The sequence below is a fragment of the Nothoprocta perdicaria genome, unplaced genomic scaffold (assembly GCF_003342845.1).
Source record: "Nothoprocta perdicaria isolate Ctin4 unplaced genomic scaffold, notPer1 scaffold_28, whole genome shotgun sequence".
NCBI classification, from domain to species: Eukaryota; Metazoa; Chordata; class Aves; order Tinamiformes; family Tinamidae; genus Nothoprocta; species Nothoprocta perdicaria.
The window spans coordinates 1,344,004-1,366,497 of record NW_020455510.1 but is presented as its reverse complement, the minus strand read 5'-3'; the positions used below and the strand labels follow the sequence as shown (position 1 = coordinate 1,366,497).

Genomic DNA, 22,494 nt, shown 5'->3' with positions numbered 1-22,494 from the left:
CCGGGCGGGCGCCGCTGCTTGAGCAGGTGCCGCGCGAGCAGCGCGAGCAGCAGCAGCGCCGGCGGCGCCAGCAGCAGGAGGCTCCTCCCGCCGCCCCCCTGCTCCGCCGCCGCCGCCCGCATCGCCCCGGCCCGCGCCGCTTCCCCCGCACACCGCCGCGCCGCGCCGCCCCGCCCCGCCCCGCTCATTGGCCGCCCACTGCTGCGATCCCGCGCCCATTGGCCCCGCGCCGCCCCGCCCCCGCGCTCATTGGCGGCCGCGCTGGACAGGGCGCTTCCGCCCGCAGCTACGCGGGGCAGGCGCGTGGCCGGCGGCGCTGCCGCCGTGACGGGGCAGGCGCCTGGCGCGCGCACGTGGCGCCTCGCGCGCTCCCGCGGCGCCGCCGCGCGCTCCCGCCGCCGCGAGTCACCTGCGCGCGCAGGCCGCGGCCTCTGGAGAAACCCGGAGCGGCCGAGGCTTCTCTCCCTGCTTGGCTCGCGTCCCTAGGATACTTGACATCTCCAAATGCCTGCGGGAACATAGGAAGACGTGATACTGCTTTTGGCACTTTATYTTCAATATTGTGCTGTTTAGCTGTGTAATATTTAATAAGCACCCAAAGTTTTAATGACCACGTGTCCCTATAAGGAAAGAAAGGGAAGATGGGCCATTTTGGCAGTGAGCATTTTGAGAGGAAGAGCATAACTAAATTCAGCACAGGAAAGACACAAGAAGAGGAAAATAATGTCTAAATGTTTCATTGAGAAGGAAGAGATGGACTTTTATGGAAAGGAAAGCAGACAAGCGTTGACTCCCATCTTTAAGTGGCAGAGAGCACAACCAAAACTGTCCTCAAAGCGCATGAGCCCTGGTGATGCAGGGGGTGTCACCCACTGCAGGGCAGGAGGAGAAAATGCAGGGCACTAGCGCAGAGCAGTGAAGCCAGTTCCGGCCAAGCCAAACACAAAAGGCTGCTCCATCAGCCAAGACGACCCCTAAAGGATCCATGATTAAATGGCGGAGAGAAGGGACCAGCACAGATAAAAGCAACTGGAAGCTGTCAGGAATGCGTGACAGAAAAACCCTCATACGCAGCTGAACCTCCAATGGGCTACCAGAGGGCAGGATCCCTTGCCAGTCTGTCCTTTTTTAATTTCATTGCTGGAGGCAGGTGAAGCATTTGTGCTGAATTGCTGCTTTACGAGGGTCTTACTCATCTTAATCATTGATGATCAACTGAGCAAAATCATCGGATGAGTAATAGGTTTTCTTGTATTTTTTAAGTATAAAAATGATGGCTGAATAAAGCAACCGATTAAAATGTGTTTCTTTATTAAAYTCCTCTGAAACAGTCTAGTCATCACAATTCACAGTTACTCTGCATTATAAATTAYGCAGGAGGAAGCTGGAGACAATCGTGTCACCGATGACCGTGCTCCAGTGTCTTGCCAAGGAAGCAGAAAGGGATCCGCCGGCAGGAAGTGGCTGCACAGCTCCGAGCAGCTTCGCACTTCAAGGGAATTTGAAGAAACTCAGGGACAGATATGGCTGTTCTTTCAGCAACAACAGTAAGACCTTGATGATGCCTCTGTTACAGTCTTGGTGAAAAAATGAAATAGTTTCCAAAGTCCATTAAATAGCTCACTGCTTGTAGCACAGCCACAACATCTATCGCTGTCTAAACAGGCTTTTGCTTTCTTTAACACTGATATTTCATACTGCACTTTTGGAGGAAAACAGCTAGCATTGCTAAACAAACTCAGAAAACTATGATACTGACTCCAAGAATGTAATTTCAAAAATGTTTCTGGTGTATTTTATTTGCTGTTTGGTTTTTGAGCTTTCAGGGAACACTTGGGTCAACATCAAGCATACACTTGGGAATTTATCTTTTTAATTGATAGCCTCATAGGACTATTGGTTCCCAGAAACTGTACTGTAAGCAAAGCAGCAAATATCCTGGTAGCAGCCTTTGCCTCTATGTACTATTTATCAGCTCCATAAGGAGAGAGCTCTTCCTCTGCCTCATGCAGTCATGCAGGGCAGGCTCTATCGCTGTGCTTGCACAAGTCCCTTTTCTTCCAAGTGACCAGCAATTTATCTTTTTGAGACTCATCTTTACTGTTTAAGTGAGCTGAGAAATAGCCTCACCCAGCCCTCCTCACATAGATGGCCTTACTGGAACCAGCAGGGATGTACAGCTGTAAGGTCTTGCAAAGCTGCAGCAACTGAACAGTCCTGGAAAGGACTGATAAAAATATTAAGTTACACAGTGACTTAATCAGATTTCACTACTCTCAAGAGTAAGAATAAAATGATGACATGAGATCTTCCACTATCCTTACATCCTGTCACGAACAAATTTTGGATGAACTTGAGGATTGAGCATATATCTCTTGCCATATTTTGCTGACTTGCTGTTATGACACGTAGGTTATTAACGGCACACTTGTGCAAGCAATCAAATCAAAGGTTTATAACCATGCTATTGTTTAACAAGGTTCGTTTTATGTTCTGAGGTCACTTCCAGATAAAGAGTTTGTTCATCTCTTGTCCGAACTGGAGCACATGTCAACCTACAGCAGACGTAGGCGCCACACTTGAGAGAGACGCGGATCTTGCCGGGCAGCTCGTCGCCGCTGCTAGGGATCTTGCCCCGGCCGCGCCACGGCCTGGGGGCTCCCCCGCTGCAGGAGCGGCTCTGCTGCGGCAGCGCTGCGCGTTGTGCCACTGCCTGCAGGGTGCAGCGCTGCCCAGCCACGGGTTAGGGCAGGAGCCTCTGCTCCTGCGTCGTGAGCTGAGCTGTGGCTGCACAGCACAGAGCGGGATACAGCCCCAGCTGGCTGCCTAGTCTGTCCTCTTCCCTCGCCAAGCAAACCTCCRCGCAGGACAGGATGTGACACAGGTCGTCTCATTCTGCACCAAATTTTGAATATTTACAGTAAAGCTTCTGCAAAACCAACCTCCATAGGAATGTTTCCATGGAATTAGAGCCATCTAGCATTGAACTTTTATTTAAAATGTCTTTTGATGGTCAGCCTTGAAGCTTTTCTAAGGCGTTTTGAAAGAACTTAGCTTGGTTCCAARCCAATTCATAGATTTGCCAGTAATTAACTCCAATTGCAGTTCCACTCTTGAGAAAGTGGCCACTACTGAAGCAGTTTCTTATTGTTGGGCAAATTTAAACCAAACTTCATGGAGAATGTGAGAAACATTATTTGTGTATTTGTGTGAATAAATCTGCTTAATCTAAATCTGAATATGGCCTTTGAAGAGACTAAGGAACAGAATAAATTAGAGATACCTAGTCTCTTGATATCTAATCTCTTGATTAGATATCTCTATTCAGATAGATATTCTGAAGAATGCAAATTTTGCAAAAGCTAATGCTAACCAAAGTTGGGATGATATAAATGATGTTATGTTTCAGAGTTTAAGTCAATTTCTAGCTGTTAAAAACAAAGAATCACAAAAAGAAAAAGGAGATAGAAAAGATGATGAGAACATATCTAGTRGAGCATGTTCCTTCCTCAAAGTAGGATCAACTACACATATATCATTCGTGGCAGATGTTAGACTACCATGGCATGAGATCCTCCAGTAATAGCTGATAATTAATACTGGTATTTTCTCTGGAGTTCCTCCAACTTGAGGAACTCCAACTGCACTGAGGTATGGCATGCTGCGAAGTACTGTGGCTGGGATCTCACCAACCACAGGCAGATTACCTCTTATGTCTTGAATATGATATTCCTGTTAATGGGCTTTTACAAACATCATGGCATTAATACTTTTGGCTCAGTTTACATCACCTCTATAGAGCTGGCGGCCCCCCAGTATTAGAAGGGTGCTTTCACAGGGGTTCGCAAGTGCTCACCTCCCACTGCGTGTGCTGCAGAGCCGTCTCATGCAGAACAGCTTTTGGGACATGGTTGGAGACATGATTCAGTAGCCTGTGGCACTGCCCAAAACACAGGTAAGTAATTCTCAGGCTTCTCTCTGTAAAAAAAAAAAAAAAAAAAAGGATGTTTGATTTCTACAGCTTTTTTTTAATGAAATTTTCTCATCTACAAAACATTTACTTAGTTACTATGAAAATCAAGCTTATAGAGAGCAGAGACAGAGCAGACCTAACCTTTAGTTCTGGATTTATCTACCTACAAGAGACCATTATCCTGTGACAACCCTGCGCTGAATCTCTTTCACAACTTCCATAAATATAGACCAACCAGATCCAAGACAAGAGGTGCTTGCAAGGAGAAAATCTGTCTGAGGGGACTAACAGAGACACAGTAGAGGGGGAAAAAGACAAGTGCTCCAGCTGAGAGTCCCTGCATTAGCTCTGGCAAGAAGCAGCCAAAGCGCCTGCCAAACTGCAGGTACTATTTCATCTATATGTGTGTGCGTGCACAAAGTCTATCTATTGGTTTTAATACCTGTTGCTTTAAATTTACGTTTCTTCCTATGAAAGGAAAACACTGGCATCTGAGATCTTGTAATCACTGCATCCCACAGGCTCCAGTTCCAGGCTGAATTGCACTGGCAAGAAAACTACTTGAATAACTGGAATCGACTGCAAGATGAAATGAAATAAGACATCCATCCTCTCTCCACAAAAGAATTTAAAAAATACTGTTCTTACACAATTGTCTGCAATGCTTAAAACTAAAACGGGTATATTCTATACAGGTGTAAATTCTCCTAAGAAGGTGTAAATTCTCCTAAGAAATGTGAGCAATTAACTGTTATCAGAGGAAAGAAAAAAAAAAAAAAGTGGTGTTTTAAGCAGCGAAAGCAATGTTGAATCGTTTCCATATATGCTACTTTTGGATGCTAAATGTTCGTAAACTAGAGATGAACAGCAAACTTACAGGCAGGTTAAACAAGATTTGTGAAAAAGCAGGCAATTTAAAATCAACTCCTTCAGCTCCCTCTTCCAGGCCATTTCTAAAGATTACTCTGATAGAAATGAGTGTGATAGCACCGTTATTTAAAACGAAAAAAAAAAAAAAAAAAAAAAAAAAAAAAACGGGAGGCGGAGGGGGTCCGCGCGGCCGCAGGGGAGGCAGCGGCCGGGCGGAGCGCCCAGAGCCCGAGCTCGCCGCGGCTCTCCGCGCCGCGCGTCCTGCCCCGCGGCTCCGCGCTCGCTGCTTCGCCCTCGCTGCTGCGGAGCTGCGCGGCGCGAGTCACACAGCGCGGAGCCTCCGCGCCGCCCCYGCCCGCGGGCGAGAGGAAACCACTGGCACTTGCAAAGCGCTGCCTCCCGCCCCGAGGGGGGCACGGGGAGGGCTCGCGCAGCGGCGCCCACCGCGGAAAGCAGAAACCTCCTCCGGAGGGTCAATGACTTGCCCGTGTTTACGGTGTGGTCGGGATCCTCTTTACATGCCTCAAAGCTAAAGTCGCCTTAACAAAAGAGCAGCCGTTCTGCACTTATCTCCGACTTTATTCACCTCCAGGTAAAACACGCTACCTTAACCATCAGGAATGAGCCGCMTTTTCAGGGTCTGCTAAAAAACGAACGAAGAAAAGCCGCGAAGTCAACGGGAAAATTCGTTTTAGGCTGCCGAGCGGTGGGTCTCAGCAGCGCCCCACTCAGCGCCCTTCCCGCGGCTCCCGCTGCAGCGGGACAGCGCCCGGGCACTCCCGGCGGCCGCGTCCACGCGCGGAGCGGCCGCCCCCGCTCGCGCCCCTCGGCAAACACGGCGCGAGCAGCAAACATCCTGCGCGGCAGGTGCCCGTGACAGAGGGCTCTCGGCGGGTGATGCATGAGCCGCGGGCGGCTGCCGCTAATCCTGCCGGGCCGCCTCCGGGGCGGGCTGCGCGGCGCTGAGGCGGGGGGACCCGCCTCTCCCCCCGTGTCTCTTCCGCGCGATGCGCGCCGTGGGCTGCGGAGAGGCGCTGCACCTGCTCTCGAAGACGTTTATGTTCTTTCCGTTATTGCTTCCTCGGGGWGGGGACTTCACGCGGGGAACGCGGCGAGCCGGCGGGGCCGCGCGCAGCCCCTCGGCCGGGGCGGGCGGAGCGGGGCCGCGGCGCGGGGAACGCGGCTTTGCCGAGGGGAGCCCCGAGGCACGGCCCCTCAGCCTCGCAAAACGCTTTCCGAGCATGTGCATTTAGTGACGGGAAGGCCCCGCAGCGAGGGGCGGCGGCGCAGGGGTACCCCCCAGGAATCATGAACCTGCGTTACTAAATTGTGTGATGTGAGGGTCGAGGTCGCCCTCCGCGTGCTCAGCGGCACCGCAGGAAGCGCGGCTGCCGGCGCTGTCTGCAATGCAGCAGCTTCCGCAGTAGATGTCGCTTCTAACAAGACCTGCCGGTGCCGGGCAGCGGTGCCGGGCGCTGGGCTCAACGGCCCGAACCGTCCCAGACGCTAATGGGCCGGCCCAGCCCGCCCCCCTCCCGCGCGGTGACCTCAATGCAAATRGCGCCGCGGCACGGCCGGATTTTGTGAATGGGACACTTGCGGGCTGGGCAATGACGTAACCGCGGAGCCGGGGTCGGGGGCCCAATGGCAGGGGGTCCCGGCGGGCGGCGGGGCTGCCCATTGGCTGGCGGCGGCCGCGCGGGCGCCCACGCGCGCTGCCCGGGCGGCAGGTATAAAGAGGAGCCGGCGGGCAGCGCGCGGCACCGCGGATCGGCGGCGCGCACCGCACCGCACCGCACCGCACCGCACCGCACCGCACCGCACCGCACCGCACCGCACCGCACCGCACCGCACCGCACCGCACCGCACCGGTAAGCAGCGCGCTCCTCACCTCGCCGTCGCGGCCGGGCTCCTCCATGCCTCGCGGCGCGCCGCTCCTGTCCGCCGTGCGCACAAGGAGCCCTGCGAGAGGGGCGAGCAAAGTTAGTGGCCACCTCTGGCTTGCAGCGGGGACCCGTGCAGCGTCGCGGCGCAGAGAGTGCTGTGCGGGGCGTCAGAACTTTTTGTTTGCACAAGCAAATTCTCCAATCTTGCTCTTTTTTTTTCTGGTCTTGGAGTAGGGATGTTTTTTGAAACTGAGGTTATTTAATCTTCACAGTGTAATTTGGGTGGGATGTTGATGTGCTAACGGTACCAAGGAGCAAGCAGTGTCAGGTGAAGTGCTACCAGTGGTGCTTAATTTGTATTAAACCAGTCGATGCTGCTTTCTTGTGTGGCTCTTCCCCTGTAACTGCACCCGTTTGTCTGACGCATTGGACTCGACACTGTGTGTACAGTCGGAGGAACCTTTTTATATCAACTTCTGTGTAAATCTGTTAAATCAAGTACTACTGAGCTGCAGCTTAAAAAAGCTGCCTTTTTAATCGCATAGTAGTTGATTTGACATTCTGGGAAAATTAAAGTAAAATAGCAGGAATCAAAAGAAATGTAAAGTAATACAGGAAAAGGCTATTAGCATCTGTGTGACKTGTGCGTCAACAAGATGACCTCCCTAGCAGATCTTATAGGAAGGAGAGGGCTGGAAAATGGTAATTGCCTGATGTACCTCTTTGTTGTAGAGAGGAATCATGGTTATGCTGAAGATTTCATCTTTCCTTGCTGTCTATGCCTTGGTTGTGTGCCAGATGGACAGCTTCCAGGCAGCCCCAGTCAGGTAAGAATCAAAGAGATGGTCCTGTTGCTGAGAGCTTTGTCTGAATGTGAAGGAAATACTTGTATTCTGTAGAGACATAAGGAAACGGATTATAGTAAATGAGAAAGTAGAGTTATTTTAAATATTACTTGAGATACTATGTTTTTAATGACATATCAAGCACTTAATGCTGTGCATGAGCATGATGTGTATATTCACACCAGTGAAAAGATGCTGTCAACAGCATCCGTGACACCACCTCTCGGCTCCCGCTCTCCGTAGCGGTCCTCGTCACATTCGCCCTGTTTTCCTTGCCTCCGCCTAGACCTGGCTTGGAGTCCGTAACAGACCGAGTGACGCTAAGTGATTACGAAGCTCGGAGATTATTAAATGCCCTGGTGAAAGAGTTCATACAGATGACGGCAGAAGAGCTGGAGCAAGCCTCTGAGGGGAATAGGTAAGGATGGCGGTCCCAGAGCTGGGAGGAGGGAAAGGGACCGTGTGTCTGATCCGTGCCATGAGCCACCTGAGCAGACCCTGTGCAGGATGAGACTTCCTTGTCTCTGAGGTCATGGGCAGCTCTGCTTATTGACTCTGCAAAGGAAGCTGCTGCAGAGACACCATCCCTGCTGCTGTCAGAGGAAAGGCTTCCAACTATTAACCTGCTTCTGTCTGTCTCACAACTGAAMGTGGAGGGCAATTTGAGCTTGAATGAGGGGGTTGTGTTAAGATAGGCCAGCAAAAGGTATGTTTCCCTGGTGGGAGTGTTAGCGGCTGTTTCGCCACCTTTGGATTCTCTGTCRTGCAAGTGCATGCCGTGGTTGGGCATGGAGAGCCCGGAGCAGGAGCTGCTCTTCCCCATGCACGCGGTGCCCTCTCCCTGCAGGGCCAAAGCATGCGGAGCGTTTGCGTGCTGCAGAGCATGCTGCTGGTGAGGAGCGGCTGGGCAGCATGCGGAGCACATGGGAACTCACGCCCCGACTGAACAGCATGCTGAGTATATTGAAACTCAAAAGCCCTGTCCCCTAACTGCTAACAACTGAAAAGCTAACTAACCTGCTTTTGGAATGGAAGTCTTATTGAATTGTCAAAAAAACAGTGAATCCCTTCTGACTGCATTTGTATGGTCCTTCCCTGCATGGAATGTGATGTGGACAGGTTATTTTCTATGACTCTATGTTTTCTTTGTTTTGTTTGTCTCCTAACTGTAGTTAATTGTCTAGGAAAGAAATGCATGTTCATGCATGTTTGAGACTATTTTTCTTTTGGGCATGTTTTCTTTCCCCCTGCAGCCTGGATAGACCAATTTCCAAGCGCTGTGCCAGTCTGAGTACTTGTGTGCTGGGCAAACTGTCTCAAGAATTGCACAAATTGCAAACTTACCCTCGCACTGACGTCGGGGCTGGAACTCCTGGCAAGAAACGGAGTGTGCTGAGTGACCCGGACCATGACCGCTATGCAAACTATGGGGATGCCCTGGGAGACAACTAGACGTGCTTAATTCTGCCCTCTCCCTTTTTTAACTCGATGCATGTGGATCTAAGTTTGATTGCTAACTTTGCTCTTTTCTTTTGGTTCTGGTTTTGACAGAGAATGTTTGAGGTGGACCAAATGTTAGGAAGCCAGAGTACATAACATTCCTATCAGGCTAGGGGGAAAATAAATAAGAATGAACAGCATTGCCTTGAGATCTCAAATGATTTTTCTTAGACATTCATTTAAACAAACAAACTAAATAAGGCTCTTCATCTCTGGCTGCTAAATGTACAAGTAGACTTTTCTTTCATGCCTGCCCAAGCACTTACCCAATAAACCTATTTTTCTATAAGAATTAGATCTCTTTGTTTTAATTACTTGCTCTAGATCATGGGATTTTCAGGTAAGGCTAGAAAACTTTACAAGTTCTTAAAGCTACAGAGAGGCAGTGCGATGCCAGTAATTCTAGAATAGCTGCAATAGGTAATAAAGTACAAAGAATTTGAAATTGGATGTGTAGATATACATGTATGCATATGCATTGGTGTAACTGGGCAAGCATATAATCCTGTTAGCAAAGCTTTTGAGAAGCAAAGGAATGGGGAGAGGATCAGTCAAAAGATCTTGAAATATAATCCTATTTAGAACTGAGTACTGAACACCTCCAGGTAAGAATTTAATAACTATTTTTCATTCTATGGCAGGTCTTTAATATATTCTAAGTCAAAATATCTTTAAAATACTACATGGGTGAACCATAGTTTGGGAGACAAATCCAGGTTTTTCTTGTAGTACTTGCATTAGGTGTTAGTTTGTAGCTAAAAACGGCACTTTCATTGCTGTTCCTCACAGATTATTACTTTACTGTTATTCTCTTGCAGCACCTCCCATAATCAGAGGCCTGTTCCAAAATGGTTATGTTGGTACAAGGAATATTGTTAATGAGCTCAGTTCTGTAATGTTCATTTAAACCAAATCCTTCCATCCCCACAACTTGAGAAAAATCATTAGTAGAAAATATCTGTCAAGCAGGGATGGTATGAACACATATGTCATGAAGTCCCCTATCTTAACAAAAGAGTTGCACCTGAACTACAGGCAGAGCACCTGTGTGCTGAAGTGCTGCTATTATGAGACTCAGCTGCAGACCTGACAAGCTGAACCCAGCTGCTGGTGCTTTCCTCCAGCAGCAGGGCGGCAAAGATATAAACTCCGGAGGAAGGGGACATGGCCTGGAAGCCTTGGGCAGCCTTGGCACCACTGYCAGCCACAGCTTCTTGCTGGTGGCAGGGTACAGCCTGGGTTGCTCAAGGCCTAGTTTGATGTAAGACTTCAGTCTGCTCAAGAAACAGGGCTCATCCACCTTTCCTAGAGGGATAAAACACAACCAAAGAAAATCTTTGAGAGCTTGTGAGCTGAGCAGCCTGAAGCTGGCAGAGCTCACTGCACAGTAAGCCTGCTTACTCTTACAGAAAAATCTTTCCCAGTCTAACAGCCCTTACTGAAGTTGTGTTGCATTCAGTAGGGGTATTTGGGAACTAACTTGTTTCCATTCTGAAGCAGTGTGACGGCCCAGAAGAGGGCATGCAACACGGCAACCTGTGTGACCCACCGCCTGGCGGACTTCCTGAGCCGCTCCGGAGGRGTCGGCAAGAACAACTTCGTGCCAACCAACGTGGGCTCCAAGGCCTTTGGCAGGCGGAGAAGAAGCACTCAAATCTGAACAGCCGAATGCTAAGGTGAAGCTGGTAAATATGTTGTGATATGTATAGAGACTGCAGCCTTTAGAGTTGGTAGTGTTTCAGTTCTGCTGGATGAGTCCCAGGCTTAGGGTGACCATCTCCTTAAAAACTAGACATTTACCAATATAGTAAAGAGCTAAAAATTTAGCCTATTTAAACTGAGAAAAAGAGCATTCATAAATATACTAGTGAAATAACTAGCTTCACAGGGCCCTAAGTAAGCAGAACATTTTGAAAATATTTATTCATTTTATCCATAGCATTCATGATGAATATTCCTGTAACTCTGGATTTGTGTCTTTCAGATTGTCATGAAACTGAAAATCCAACTTTCATTTCTAACAAAAGAAACTCTTCTCCATAAATCAAGACAGCCAAAAAGAAGATTAATTTTTGCATCCTACTACTGAAAATGTTTTGTTTAATACAAATGAAAACTCTTCTGTTATGTATAGTAAAAGAGATTATAGTTATTCAAGTTAAATTATTGTATATTCTTTTTATATGCAATTCTATTTCAAATAAAATGTGACAGCATCTATTATTTATTTATCTTGTAGCATATATGTGATTCATGCTATTTATTCTGGCACTACTGCCAAAACTCGGGGATTATACTAAATTGCTGCCTGGCAAGGCATACGTGTATAATATGGTGTGCTGTGCCTTGATGTAAAACACCTAACTAACCTGACTGTAAAGTATGTTTAAAAAAAACAAAAGTCAATATTGTATCACTTGTGAACTTATGCAGACATTAAAAAAAGTATTTTAGATACACTTGGGTTGAGAAACTGACTTTTCATTTGAACACTCTTGACACTAATCCAGCCTCATTCCATTTCAGATGGCTTAGATCTGCTAGCTAACAAGGCTCTTTGAACTGTATCATTTAAGTCAGATGTTCAGAATAGGAAGAGTATAAGTTGCCTCTGTTTTATAAAGGGCTAGCTCCAAGTTATCAATCACAGTATGCTAGAATTGGGCTAGAAAAATAATAATAATAAAAAAAAAAATGCTGCAACTTCCCTCAATAAACTGAGGGAGACAACCTGCCTTACATATAGGTTAAGACAAAAGGCCTTAATAGATGATATAATTGAGATGAAACAGCCTAAGGTATTTAGGGGTGTGTGTGTGGGGGGGGATATTTCTATGCTTGAAAAGGTGAATGGGAAAGAAAAGGGAGCTACAGCCAAGTCCATTTTTCTTTTCATGAGACAGATTCTATTTAGGGATCAGGATTAAATMATTAGAGTGAGTGGAGAAGAGGGGAGCTGGAGCAAATCCATGGCTTTCTAAGTGATGTTGCCAACTTCCTCCTCAAAGCTGCTGCTTTTTCAGTTTAGGAGCTGAGTCAGATATTTGTTTAGGTGTGGGTTGTGTTCCTACTTCATGTTCAGCTGATGAAGCTGGACCTGCTTCATCAGTTCAGATGAAGATCACCTCGTTGTGCAAAGTAGAGGTGAAGGCTCTCATGATCTTTCTGTCTGTCTTTGCTGCAGGTGTAATAGCAGAAAGAGAAGTATGGTCAAGCAGATGTAGCCGTAGCCAGTAAGACTGTCCCTGATGATACTTCCCTTCTTGTTCACTTGTGGCTCTGGCTTTACACCTTTGGGAACRTCTCAGCCTTGGTAAGTCTGCACAAAGCAGAGCTTGTAGGAAAATAATACAGTTTTTAAGAAAATTCCATTATTAAATGCATAAAAATGAGGTGATTTCCTCTTGGCTTCAAATTTTGTTGTCCAACTTAGTCTAGTGCTTCTTCCCATTTTTCTTGGAACTATCTGAAATTGGCAATAACTTATCATGCTGTTACTAGCAAGGTGAACCACTGTCCCATATTTAGGACAGGATCTGGTTAGATTGTCTATAGAAGGTCCAGGAGTGAAGTTTGGGGGCAGGAAGTATTTTTCCTTAAGTTTCCTAACTTTTCCTAATTTCCGGGTGTTTATTCAGTTTCCTCTGCACTCTGCAGTGCGGATCATATCCAAGTCGCTGATGCCCTGTCCCTTCAGAGCCTCCAGCTGCGGCTACTAGTTAGTCTCTTGTCCCCAGCCGCATGAGGCAACAGCTTAATTTGCTGGCAGTTGAAGTGCCTGGGCACAGGTTCTGGGAGAAGCACATGAAATGCAATGGTTTGTGCAGTCAGAAGCCACACAAGGCTTTTTCAGTCCTTAATATCTAACACTAAGCAGCTTGTTGTTCCCATTTACAGCCATCCTCTGGTGAGGCATTTAAGGCTACTTCGTGTTCTTCTATGACAACTAGAGTTTCCTTTTCTTCTAAAACTATCAAGTCTGCTTTATGGTTTAGCAAACTTAGGAAAATTTTCAATTAGTCCTAAGGGTATCCTCAGATTAGTACTCCGWGTCAACTGCAAAATCAAGAGCTTACAGCTTCTGCCTGCAAGGAGARAGAGTCAAATAGGTCTTCTAGTCCTGTGGGAGTTCTGTGGCAAGGGAGCTTCCCAGGTGGTAGCAACTTGTGTCAAGATTAATCCTGTCCATTAATAACCTCTCTGCGTCAGAAAGTATTTCAATATAGAAAATGGAAATTCTAGTATATTTGGGTATTGATTCTTTTAGTGACCTTTTTGGAGGAAAAAAAAAAAAAAACTTTTGGTCCTCTTTTATTTTTCTCCTTAGTGAGAAATATTTACTTTCATATTTCARAATCTTTTCCTATAGTAACTTCCCTATCAGCATGGCAATGCATCAAATAAGTATGCCTATAGAGGTCCATAAATGGTCATAGCACTGCAAAAGTAAGGACAAGGGGGAGGACAGCAAGGACTCCTCTGTCTTTTTCTGGGATGGGAAGTGGTAAAGATCCTTCACAGCAAAACTCAGTTGCTCACAGCTTTAGGGCATAGTAGTTATTATTCAAAGAAGTTTCCATTGTACTTACCTTTCTACTTTTATTATATCTCTATGCTAAACATACTAAGTGATAGAACATAAAATATTAGTGCAGTATGTGTGAAGGCTTTGGGAAGTGAACTTTGTGAGCAATGGCAAAGGGGTAAGAAATTTCTGAGAAATAAATACATGAAGACAACTTCCTGTTGCCTCTGCTCATGCCACTGCAGAGTCCGGGGGCTTTTATTTTGCATAGGATTTTGCAGAGGTTTTGTTTTCCGGCACAGATATGAGCAGCGGGATGAGGCGGGCACAGGGAAGGTAACGAGCTTAGCTCTGCCCTCCGCTCTGCGCCGCGGACCTGCTGCTCTCCCGCGGGCCGTCCCCTTCTCAGAGATCGGCAGTAAAAAAGCACCACCTTGTGGCCACCGAGAAGGCACCGGGCAGGGACCTTCCTCTGAAATATTCCCGAGCCTGCCCTGGCTGTTGCCTGGCGAGTGGATGCAGAGGCTGGAGACAGAGCTAGCACAGGAGCTAATGGCAGGGCCCTGTGCCTGCCACCCATCTGAACAGAGAGGTGAGAGAAGTTCACCCATAAACTTTTTTTTAAGGCATAAATGGCCTCCTGCTCGTAGATCCAACTGATGTTTTGGTTCAGGATCATGAATCAGGACACTGTGGTAGGCATCATTTTGAAGTGACCTAAGTGGACTGCTGCTCTTCTGCTAGTTTGATTCCTTTTTGCCTCTTCTGCTAGTGGAATTTAATTCATCTTCCTGAAAGCTTCCATCATCTGCAGTGTAAGAAAAGAGCAGAGCTAATGCTATTGCTTCTGACACTGAGCACTGCCAAAAGCAACTTTTAGCAGGCAGCAGTGAATTTTAGTATTGGTTATCTAATCCAGCATTGTCATGTATAATTAGCAGATTGAATGTTGGATAGTTTGTAAACCCTTTTGGGCAATTTAGGTCTCTGGATTTCTCTTTTCCTTTCTACATGGATGTATTGAGCTATTGCTGAAAAGGAATATTCCTGTTATAGATGAATTTGGGCATTTTAAGCATGATTTCAGCAATGTTCAGCACTGACAACTTCTGTCTTAGCTGACCATATTTACTCTTCCAGACAGTCAGGTGCAAGCTGTTTATGGTGCTGGAAGGGGGACATGAGGCATGAGGATGTAGTTTCTTTTTACTGTTCTAAAATATATTACATCCTTCCTGAGCTCTACACAGACCTGTTATTTGCACGCTCCTTATACCTTTTGCATTTCTTCTCTTCTGCAGAATGTCTCCCAAGATTATAGCACTCTTTCAGGAAGTAATTTATGCCAAGCATTGCACTACCTTCTCTAGCAGCTTTCTGAACCATTCTTGGAATAATAAGAACCATTGCAACATTTCTCTTTTTTATCTCTCTTGACTTTATCACGCTTTGTGCTATGTACCCATTACTCCTTTGGCTGGGGTTGAGGTGTGATCCCTGCTAATTTATTAGTTTTACTTCCACAAAAGCAAATGTGGCATTTACAAATCTGAATGCGTCCCTCTGGCAGCCCTTTTCTCCGTAATATGTGAGCAAACACTCTTCAATCCTACTCATTACTTCATTACACTCAGATTGGTTTTCCACAGAGGTGATTACACTGTTCCTAGTCCACTTTTCTATTTACTGATGTTTTGTCATATTTATTCTTTTCAATGGCTTTTCCTAATAGTATCTTGTCACATTAGCACATGAGGCAATCTGGCACTGCATTCATCTACTCAGTATATGTGAACTACAGCATATATCATACACACAAGAAATTCATTTGATTTCCCAATTGCTCCTTGAGGGTTTGCAAGTCAATCTTCTCTGAGAAAAGCAGTTTGCAAAGACTGCAGTCATCTCACGGTGAAAATAACATATGGTAGAAGCATACGGGCAATGCTCTTGGATAACTCTGCCAGGATTGGCACCRAATTTAAGTAGAAAGAGGAAAGTGCCTTGGGTGGAAACAGAGAAGGAGGGGAAGAAATTAAGGCTTTAAACGCTGAACAATTTTTGTAAATGTGCAGAGTGYTGGATGCATTAAGCAGCAGTGTTTGCTGGGCTCCCTACCAGACACGCTCATCGTTTCCCTGAGTGGCTACCGGGAAMTACAGGTCATGTTAGAGCACAGGAGGGTGGAGAAGAGAGAAGACAGTCAAATTACTGTTTTCTTTGCATTATCTTGTATTTCTTAACCATATGTTTTATCTCCTTCAGCACTGGTTGAGTTTTTAGGTTTGCTGCTGATCTCCTCATATCTGTGAGTGTCCGACACAGGTCAGTCCAGGATGGCTGAGTCTCCTTGAGGCGAAGGACTGGTGGGTGCCTCCTGGCCAGCACGTGGAGGTGGCAGGGAGCAGGTGATGCCCCTGATCTCCCCTGGCACAGATGGGAGCAGCGAGTGTTCCTGCTGCTCCAGCCGGGAGCTGCTGGYGCCTTCCCTCGGGTGCTGGGCAGGCCAGGAGGTGCCTCCTCTGCACCCCTCCCTCAGCCATGGGCTCCATCTGTCCCCAGCCCGTGGCACCCACTGAGCTCCGCTCGCTGCACCAGCAGCCACCTTCCTCTTCAGCTTTCTTGCAGGTCACTAATCGGATCATACGCAATGCTTCACTTTGCTGTTCAGAAAACAGTTTGCTTATTTCTTGCCTTGCTCTCAGGACATTTCTGCTCCATGACAGAACTTTCATCCTATGGCTCTTCAGAGTCTCTTAARTTTCGTAGTAGCTTTGCAAACACTTCAAAAGTCCAAAGCAATTATCTAAGCTATTTTCATTTGCCCATTATTCTGCTGACATGCTTGAAAGGCTATTACAGATTTCCATTGTCTCCTGTTGTGGAGCGAGCCAATTATGCTAATTAGCATGTATTCCTAAAATAGTAGCACAGATAGATTATAATTTCATTTTTAGCTCATAATATAGCCATATTTGATTTGAAAAAAAAAGATTGTTATTATTAGTAGGAATAGCCCGCTATCATAAAAGAATTTGAAGCAAAGTGAAGTACCTCATGGGAAGCATTGATCAGTGCAGTACCAGTGCAGTGACCTTCAGGTGGACATGTACATTTTATCTATAGAAGAATTCCTAAGGGTTTCAAAATGCTTTTTAGCAAGTCAGTTCTCCAAGTCTTAATTATATAATGCTGCAATGGACATTTGTGTGTGCACATACACAAATATTTTTCAAGCAAGGTCTTTTACTCTGGAAAAGTACTCTGTCATTTCCTCTTTGGCTAGAAAATCCTTCTTTACTATAGTTAAAGACACTATCTAAGTGTTAAATTAGTTACAAAGATTCATGACAATTTGTCGTCTTAATATAATGATGAAAATTAAAAAGAAAAAAAAAACACACAGATCCTACCTGCAAATGCTAGAATTGCAGAGTTTGAAAGAAAAGYATGCAAGGTCTACATATAATCTGGTAAATACCAAGTGATTTGAAACACTTTTCAAATATTGCCAAGTATTTTTTCATACATTTTAAGCACAGCCCACTTTTCATCCACATTATTGGTAAGGTTACACATTTATTTAACATACAAAGGTTTTGCCTGCATATCTGGACACCAAGCTTATCTTCTTCACAGATATTTCCCCTTCCCTCAGGTTTTACTSTCCTTCAATTAGGCATTCAACTTGATGGACACAGTGCAGCCTCCAACACACTGCCCAGCAAATATTATTATTTAAGCTGGTGCTTTTTGCTGTATACTATATCTAATGACCTTCCTTAACTGTAGTGACCTCTGTAATTACATCAGAGTAAGAAGTAACAGGCTATATGTCTTACATGTTACATTTCTGTCAAGATAGATATATCCCATTTGTGTAACTCAGGTGGCATTTTTCAAGTATGCTACAGATCCTTTACAGCAGTCACAGAGGACCCTAAATTGATGCACCTTTAAGGCCCATTTATTTTGTCACAGAAATGTAATGTGCCTTTAAACTAAGTGAGAATTTAGAGTAATGTTTTCATTTCTTTGTTTCAGTTTCAGGTAAAAAACTGTATCTTGGAAGAAAAGAGGGGAAAGTATTTTACTTTTCTGTTTTACTTAAGTTTTTGTTACTGCTTAGAAATTAAAATTATATAGATATATTCAAGTTAAGAAAAGGAGCAGTTAGTAAATGCATCTTTTAGAAGCTAGAGGGCATAGGAGACACAGAAAGTCTATGGGTGGAATTCAGTTATCAAGCTATAAGTCAGTCAGAGTAATTTTCTGTTGTTTTTGTACAAAATATCAACTGCCATTCAAGCTGAAACTAATTTTGTTCTCCTTCTGAAGAGTAGTGGTTGCAAAAATGGAAATCTAAATTTTGTTTAGTTTTGCTGCYAATCTTGAGAAAAAAGCTATTATTTTTCTGAGACTAGTGAGAAAAAGCTGAAAAAGCCCATTCTGTGTGTGGTGTTGAAGGGTTTACGGTTGGACTCAGTGATCGTGAAGGTCTTTTCCAACCATAATGATTCCATGATTCTATTTGTAGGGCTAGTGATCTGAAAGAAGATGGTGCTTCCAGCTTTTAACTCAAAGCAGTAAGCTTATGCTCTGCCTGACCTCCTACTCTTAGCCAGGAAAGCAGACTGCTACTAATAATTCTTCTCAAACAAAAAGGGAAACGTAAGTTTCAGTTTACCCTGAATGGTAAACCCTTAAATTGCAGCTTAAATTGCTCTAAGTCGCTTCCCCAAATTCCAATTTGAGGTAATCCAATAGGAAGAACTTCCTGAGTTTACTGTGCTTTACCCTGGCTTGAAAAGGAGTCAAGTAAAAGAATCAAGTATTGATTAGTTTATGCTGCGTTTCTTAGGTTGGTTGACTTTCAAACAGGAAATCGAAAGTATGCTAAGATCAAGGAAAAGATCTCCTCTGACCACTATGAACTGCTGCATTCTCCACAGGTTTTATGCCTGAAGCCAGACAGATGTTGAACCACAAGGATGATATTCCAGTAAACAAAACAACCACTAGACTAATGAAACTCCACTGAATTATTCATTGAATTCTGAGTGATGCAGAGACCATTATTATAGTGAACACCCCTGAAGACGAGAGCAGCACTACAGGCGCAGTGCTGCCCGTGCTGTTTACCTGACCTGTTTTCCCAGGTAGGCATTTGCAAAAATGAGTACCTTGTGTAAATGAACTCGGAACAACTGCATTTGGTAGATGTCCCCTACTTACCTAGAAATTGTCAGTCTAATTCCAAAAAGTAGTTAAGTGCATGCTCCAGTGCCACAGGCATCAAATTAATGCATGCTGAAGTGCTTTGCTGAAAAGCAATGGACTTCAACATATCTCTAACGAGAAGCACATCTTCAGGCTTGCTGGCTCAAACCTGATGATGCCTCCTAATAAATGTCACAGATGAGTACAGGAAAACAGAATACATCAACACAGAGTTGATTCCAAAAACCACTGCATACTAATAAATAACTTTAACCTATGAAGCATTTTCCCTGCAGACCTATGGAAATCAAGGAATTGTACTACCTCTTCAGAAAGGTAGGTATCTGAAGGTATAGTACTCCTACTACTATTTAGGTTTAACTCTTACTAGTAGCATGCATAAAAGTTCCTCTGAACAGAAGAACTAGGGTGCAGAACATCCTTGACGGGGCGGACAGCTGTGTCCATAAAGCTAAGATCACCTTTSAGACAAAAGAAAAAAAACATATTTGGAGGAATATTTTTGAATGGTGCTGGATGGGAGCTCAGGCTGAAGCCTGCTGATAATGCTGATGAGGAAACTGGCAATTCAGCTTATGGTTCTGGAGGAAACTTTGTAGCGAGAGGAAAGAAAAAACTTACAATCTATATTACAGAATGRAGTTGAATTCAAACCTTGCCACCCTCCCATGCTCAAAAGCCCAAAACAAACTTGCCCAAAACAAGGCAATGAAATCTTCAGAAACCTATCAGTGATATGATTGCTGACATCTACTCGTGGCAGAGAAGCACAGGTGGAGAGAATCATGCGCTCAATTTAGATTTGTACTGCGCTTGAATGTGGTAGTAGTGATGAACACGAAGGAAAATCCAAGAAAATGATGTGTGATGCCGCAGGGTGTGAGAAACCTGCTGCCCAGGAGGTCTGAGGAGTTACAGAATACAGGTCATGGTGTAACGTTGACAGTGTGTGCTGAATAAGGCAAAATGTTTTAGACAGCATGTAAGCGTGCAGGTCAAGGCAGTGTTTTAAATGCCTGGTAACAAGTAAGAAAAAAGCTCGAGTAGCTTGGTGCCCCTGCACATGAGGTCTCCTATCTCTGACAATGTCCTCATAGCACTGTACTAGTATAAAATGCAAGTTTATAGTAATATTTGGATTAATTTAGCTCAACTGATATCCTGTTTTAGATGTCTGGTTTTCTTCTGATGGTGGTGTCACTGCTAAGAGTTGTCGTACTACTTGGAATACCGCGAGAACAAGGTACAGATGTTATTTGATCATCAAATGTCAAAGAACATTTCATTTCTAATCCTTCTACTCAATATTTCTTTAATATCATTAACAATTTATTACAATGTTTTCTTCCCGTTCTTCAAAGAGAAATCAAAGCTTATTAGGACAGTTAGTAACTTGGAGTAAAATTTAGCAAAATATTCCATGATACTTTGGCATAATAAGCTGAAAGTTTATGTGGTTTGCTACTGGATTTTGAAGAATGTGTCTGCTGGAATATTTGGCTATTTAACAGCATTTTTTGCCTGATAGTCATTTGCAGAAGACTGATGATCAGTCCCAAAAATGTAGGCTTTAAGCCAGTATTATTAGCCCATGTGGTATAAGACTGCTGTCTCTGGATTTTCTGCAGCAGATGTGCATTCCACCTTTGCTCACTCCTTTCTGTGAGGTTGTTTTGCTAGACAGAGGCGTGGAAAAGTTCCAGTGTTGTTTCCTTGAGACTRTCTATATTTATATCTTGCCATCACAGGTCTCTTCCTGCCTGGACATCCCTGCCATAACTAGATTATGGAACTTGCTCTCTAATTGTGACTTCTAAAGAATCATCTTTTATAGGGAGTTCACGGAAGGTGTGTAATTGAAAATCAGTTGTTTTAAAAAGCTGTATACTCATGTTTTTTCCCGTGTAACAGGCTAGCCTTTCTTGATCAACACTTCATTTTCTGTGGTATCTCTGTCTCTAGGGCTTAAATAGAATGATGCTTAGCTGCAGTATTTTCAAAATGTTGCTCCCTATCCAGTCTGAATGTTTCTGCAGATGAACAGGTCAGTCATTCAGATGTTATGCTGTGCTATGCTATGTCGTGTTATGCCGTGTTATGCTGTGTTTTTTTTTTTTATTTTTATTTTTTTGAGGAGGGAGAAGGTGGAGGATAAAGCCTTAATTTTGACTTCTGATGGAGGATATTTAAATGTGGAGACTACTATTTTCTCTCTCTCTCTCTCTCTCTCTCTCTCTCTCTCTTTTTTTTTCTTTTTTTGTGGAAGGATTCTAGGGACTTTGGCATTCTTGCATGATTGGCTATGGTTATTGAGCCCTACTACAATTTAGTGCTGCATTACGACTGCCCTGAGTAGAGGCTAGCTGCTTTCTGCAGCATGTCTCTGGTCTGCTTTGGGCACACTCATAGTGGATCRTGAGTGATTGTAGCTCAGGCTCCTAGAAGTCCCACCAGAAGAGCCTTGAGACTCCTGGTGCTCCTCTCACCAGTATGTGAAAGATGCTCTCTTGCAGCATCTGTCCCATGCTCTGAAGTGAACTGAACACTTTAAGACCAAATTCAGATCTGAAAAGAGTCTTGGGGACCCATCCCTTTGGGACATATGTTTAAGGGGCTCTACTTAAGTCTGACTGATGCTATTTCCTAAGGAAAAGGTTTTCAAAACTGATGGGATTGCTCTTGAGACTAGATTTCCAGACAAGCTCTGCGCCCACCAGGTCTCGCTGAGAAGAGGGAGCCAGGCTGAGTGCTGCAGACATAAACAGGTGACAAAATGGGAAGATTCTTTGGAAAATCTGACTCCAGCTATTTTGGCRCAACCCTTGTTCAACTCCTTTCTTTGGGCTAGCATGCTTTTACAGGCCAGGAGAGCATGCAGAAACCTGGCCTCCTGTGCAGTGCTAATAGCGTAGGTCAGGCTGCCTTAAGAACAGACAGCACTGAAGAAGCGAAGGGCTGGGTTTCCTCTAACACTGGTGATGTTTTCCTGTGCTTGTCCTGCATGCTTGATGTTATAAAGCCACAGGAATGAGTACATGCAGGACATGAGAAAAGGAGGAAGCTTATGCCTTCCCCTGTTGGAGAGTGAAGGGCAAGGTAAAGCTGCCATCCTGCAAGACTCCTATGTGTGCTTTACCTTAGGCCCTGTGAATAATCCTGTTGTTTTGGGAATAGAACAGAGCAAGGCTAAACAGGGACTGAGAACATATATAAATGAGGGTATATCAAAAATAAGAAAAGACAAATTGGAAAAGGCTAAAATCCAAATGTTAAACTAAAAGAGGGAAGATTATTCTGCTTATTCTTTGTTCCGATTTTTGAGAGACCTGTTCTTCCTGTGAGCTGCACAGAGCAAGAAATGTGCCCTAATCTTAACAGAATTGAGACTTTATTTAAAATAAATTGCAGATTTATGATAGTGATGGATGAAATGAGAGAAAGGGGGAAAAAAAGGAAATACAGGCACAGGAAAAGAAGAATTTTTTTTTGCTGTGTGAAAGATGTAGGATGCAACTACACTGAGTACACAGGAAAGAAAGCATATTGGGGGGACCATGTGAAGTACCAGGGAGTGCTGGTGTAGATGGCTGCCCGTACTGACCAGCCTGAGAACGTGCAATAAGAACAATTTAAACCGAATTCCTGGGAAGGTGG

The 22,494-nt window shown here is 44.9% G+C and overlaps 1 protein-coding gene across 1 annotated transcript; it reads left to right on the top strand.

Annotated features, from left to right (window-relative positions):
• Nucleotides 1-7,465: 7,465 nt before the first annotated feature.
• CALCA (calcitonin related polypeptide alpha) lies at nucleotides 7,466-9,317 on the top strand. Its single transcript, XM_026041174.1, has 3 exons — nucleotides 7,466-7,556; nucleotides 7,861-7,992; nucleotides 8,828-9,317. The coding sequence occupies exons 1-3, from the start codon at nucleotides 7,471-7,473 to the stop codon at nucleotides 9,024-9,026; spliced, it is 417 nt and encodes a 138-aa protein (XP_025896959.1). The 5' UTR covers nucleotides 7,466-7,470; the 3' UTR covers nucleotides 9,027-9,317.
• Nucleotides 9,318-22,494: the final 13,177 nt, after the last annotated feature.

Coding starts and splice junctions, on each gene's coding strand:
- CALCA (XM_026041174.1), top strand. CDS start 7,471: ATGGTTATGCTGAAGATTTCATCTTTCCTTGCTGTCTATGCCTTGGTT. Junction 7,557..7,860: donor TTCCAGGCAGCCCCAGTCAG/GTAAGAATCAAA, acceptor GCCTCCGCCTAG/ACCTGGCTTGGAGTCCGTAA. Junction 7,993..8,827: donor CAAGCCTCTGAGGGGAATAG/GTAAGGATGGCG, acceptor TTCCCCCTGCAG/CCTGGATAGACCAATTTCCA.